The 2,245-nt window shown below is 66.4% G+C and overlaps 1 protein-coding gene across 1 annotated transcript in view; it reads right to left on the minus strand.

Annotated features, from left to right (window-relative positions):
* The window catches only part of RNF208 (ring finger protein 208), a 3,538-nt gene extending 3,303 nt beyond the window's left edge, over positions 1 to 235 (minus strand). Inside the window, exon 1 of the mRNA XM_009283448.1 lies at positions 6 to 235. Coding sequence (XP_009281723.1) covers positions 6 to 235 — 230 coding nt within the window. The remainder of the gene's footprint in view (positions 1 to 5) is intronic.
* Between the last annotated feature and the right edge of the window lie 2,010 nt (positions 236 to 2,245).

The raw sequence follows: 2,245 nt of genomic DNA on the forward strand, positions 1-2,245 counted from the left end.
GCTCCGCGCGCTCTCGCGGCGGCAGGGGGGGAGTCCGGGGCAGCGGCAGGGGGCCGGGGGTGGCATCCAAGGCAGGGATGTCCCCACATGCCTGGTTGACGATGATCTCGGACTCGGAGGGCCACGCACGCTTGGCCACGAGGGGTGGCTCACGGCGTGGGGCTGGTGCATAGCGCGGCTGTGAGGCCTGCAGCTCCGAAAACTTCTCCGGGTGGATGATTTTCATCGCCTCCATTTTAATGATGACCTGTTGCCCTTTCAGACACGACATGAGTATCGTTTTCACATTACTGTCCACTGCTCTGGGGTCTCCGAGGGACGCCTGCATGAGGCTAAAACATGCCGGCAGCCTGCTGAGCTTTCAATCTCGGTCTGGCTGCGGAGCAGGAGCATGGGGAGCAGCCGCTGGTGCAGGAGAGCATCCTGGGGAGATGGGGCAGCACCAGCGGACCCCGCACCCCTCTTCTCCGGCCAGCCCCGAGGGTGCTGGGTGCAAGGCCGGGGCGGGCAGGGGAAGGCAGGGCTCACAACAGCATCCTGCCTGCCTTGGAGGATGCTCTTGGGAGGGCAATCAAAGCATCGGCTCTCCACAGCGCCTTGCTGGGATGTTAACGTGACATTGGCCGTCACTCGGCAGCCCCCCCTTCGCCTTCGCTGGCACTTCCCACGCCAGATCAGCTGCAGTCAGGAATGGTAAACTGGGGACCGTGGTGCTGGGCGCTGCCCGGGGCAGGTGAGTCCGGGGGGGGGGGTCTTGCAGGAAGCGGGAGCAGCCCCGCCTCGCCCTGGCCCCCACCTCCGCCCGGCCTTTATTCCTGTTTACGTGCCGCACCGTGGGATCCTCGTGGCGCTGAAGAATGTGTTTGCAAATTCCTTTGCTCTGACTTCCCGGCTCTCCCACTTGCCGTCACCGGCAGCTCCCGTGGGGCAGGGGCTCAGGGAGCATCCTGCGCTGGAGGGCAGCTCACCTTGGCTGGTGCTGGGGCTGCCACGCGCCTTGTCCCCTCCGTTCCCAGCACCTCTGTCCCCAGCTCAGCTTCGTGCTTGCTGGAAATGAAAAGCGAGAGGAGGTTGGATCCAAGGCTCTTCAGGGATCTACCGGCTGCCAGCACTCCCTCGGGATGCATGCCCGCCTGCATCCCGGCAATTTGGCAATTGAGCCCTGCAGGTCCTGTTCATCCGCCCGCATGTTTGGGCCGGCGGAAGTGGGAGCAGGCAGATATTTCCCCCCAGGCATCTGCTCGGCGGCCCCGAGCGTGGGGTCCCGGGTCCCCCCTCTGCCCTGGGGGCTGGGAGGGCAGGTCCCCCTGTGCCCTGCTGGGATGCAGGGCCCCTCCTGGGGGGGCTCCCCCACCGACTTGCCTCTGCTCAGGGTTTTCTCTCACGTTTAGCCCCTCCTCTGCTTGGTGGATCTATTTTTACCTCCATCGCTTGCTCCTGATCTGTCCCTGCTATTATCCCTCCCTCCAGCTTCCTCTCCCCCTTCCCAGCTCCCTGCCCTTGTCCCAGGGCTGCTGGAGAGGACAGGCCACGTTTGGGGGCAGGAGATGGGGGGCAGGCAGCCAGTCCGTGGCCATTTTCTCCCTTAGCAGCCGGCGCCAGCCTGTCTTTCCTCCGAGAAGGGCGAAGGCGCTCTCCTCCATCATGCTGCAAATCCTGTTAGAGGGATGCCTGCTCCTGCGAGCCCTGCCAGGCCTGACAGAGGGGGCCCGAGGGGGCCATCTGGTTGCAGCAGCAGCCCTTGGGAATGGCGAGAGGCTGTGGGGGGTTCAGCCCTGGATGCCTGAGAGCCGTGGGGGGCCGGATCCCTGCCCGACCCCAGTGGGGGTGTCCCCGGGGGCCATGCCCTGGTGGCACTGGGGTCCTGCAAGCATCCTGTGATGCCTGCCCTGGGGAGGGAGGCCTCGCGTCCCGCATCCCCCATCATGGGCCCACATCCTGCACCCCACATCCTGCACACCGCACCCCACAAGCAGCGTGTATCCCCCCCCGCGCACAGCAGCAGTCCCGGGGGCTCTCTGCCCGCAGGTCTCATGCAGACACTCACCCGCAGCGCGCCAACGGGCACGGCGGGGGCTGTGGCCAGGTAGCCGCCGCGCACAGCCACCGCGTTTCCATGCTGACGCCGTCACACCCCTTCATGCACCGCCCTGGCGCAGCACCCCACCGCACCCCGCATCCCCATCACCCCCGGGGCGACACAGCCCTCCCCAGCATCCCCCCCCACGACCCACAGCATCCACCC

Source organism: Aptenodytes forsteri, unplaced genomic scaffold (assembly GCF_000699145.1).
Source record: "Aptenodytes forsteri isolate BGI_AS27 unplaced genomic scaffold, ASM69914v1 Scaffold534, whole genome shotgun sequence".
Taxonomy (NCBI): domain Eukaryota; kingdom Metazoa; phylum Chordata; class Aves; order Sphenisciformes; family Spheniscidae; genus Aptenodytes; species Aptenodytes forsteri.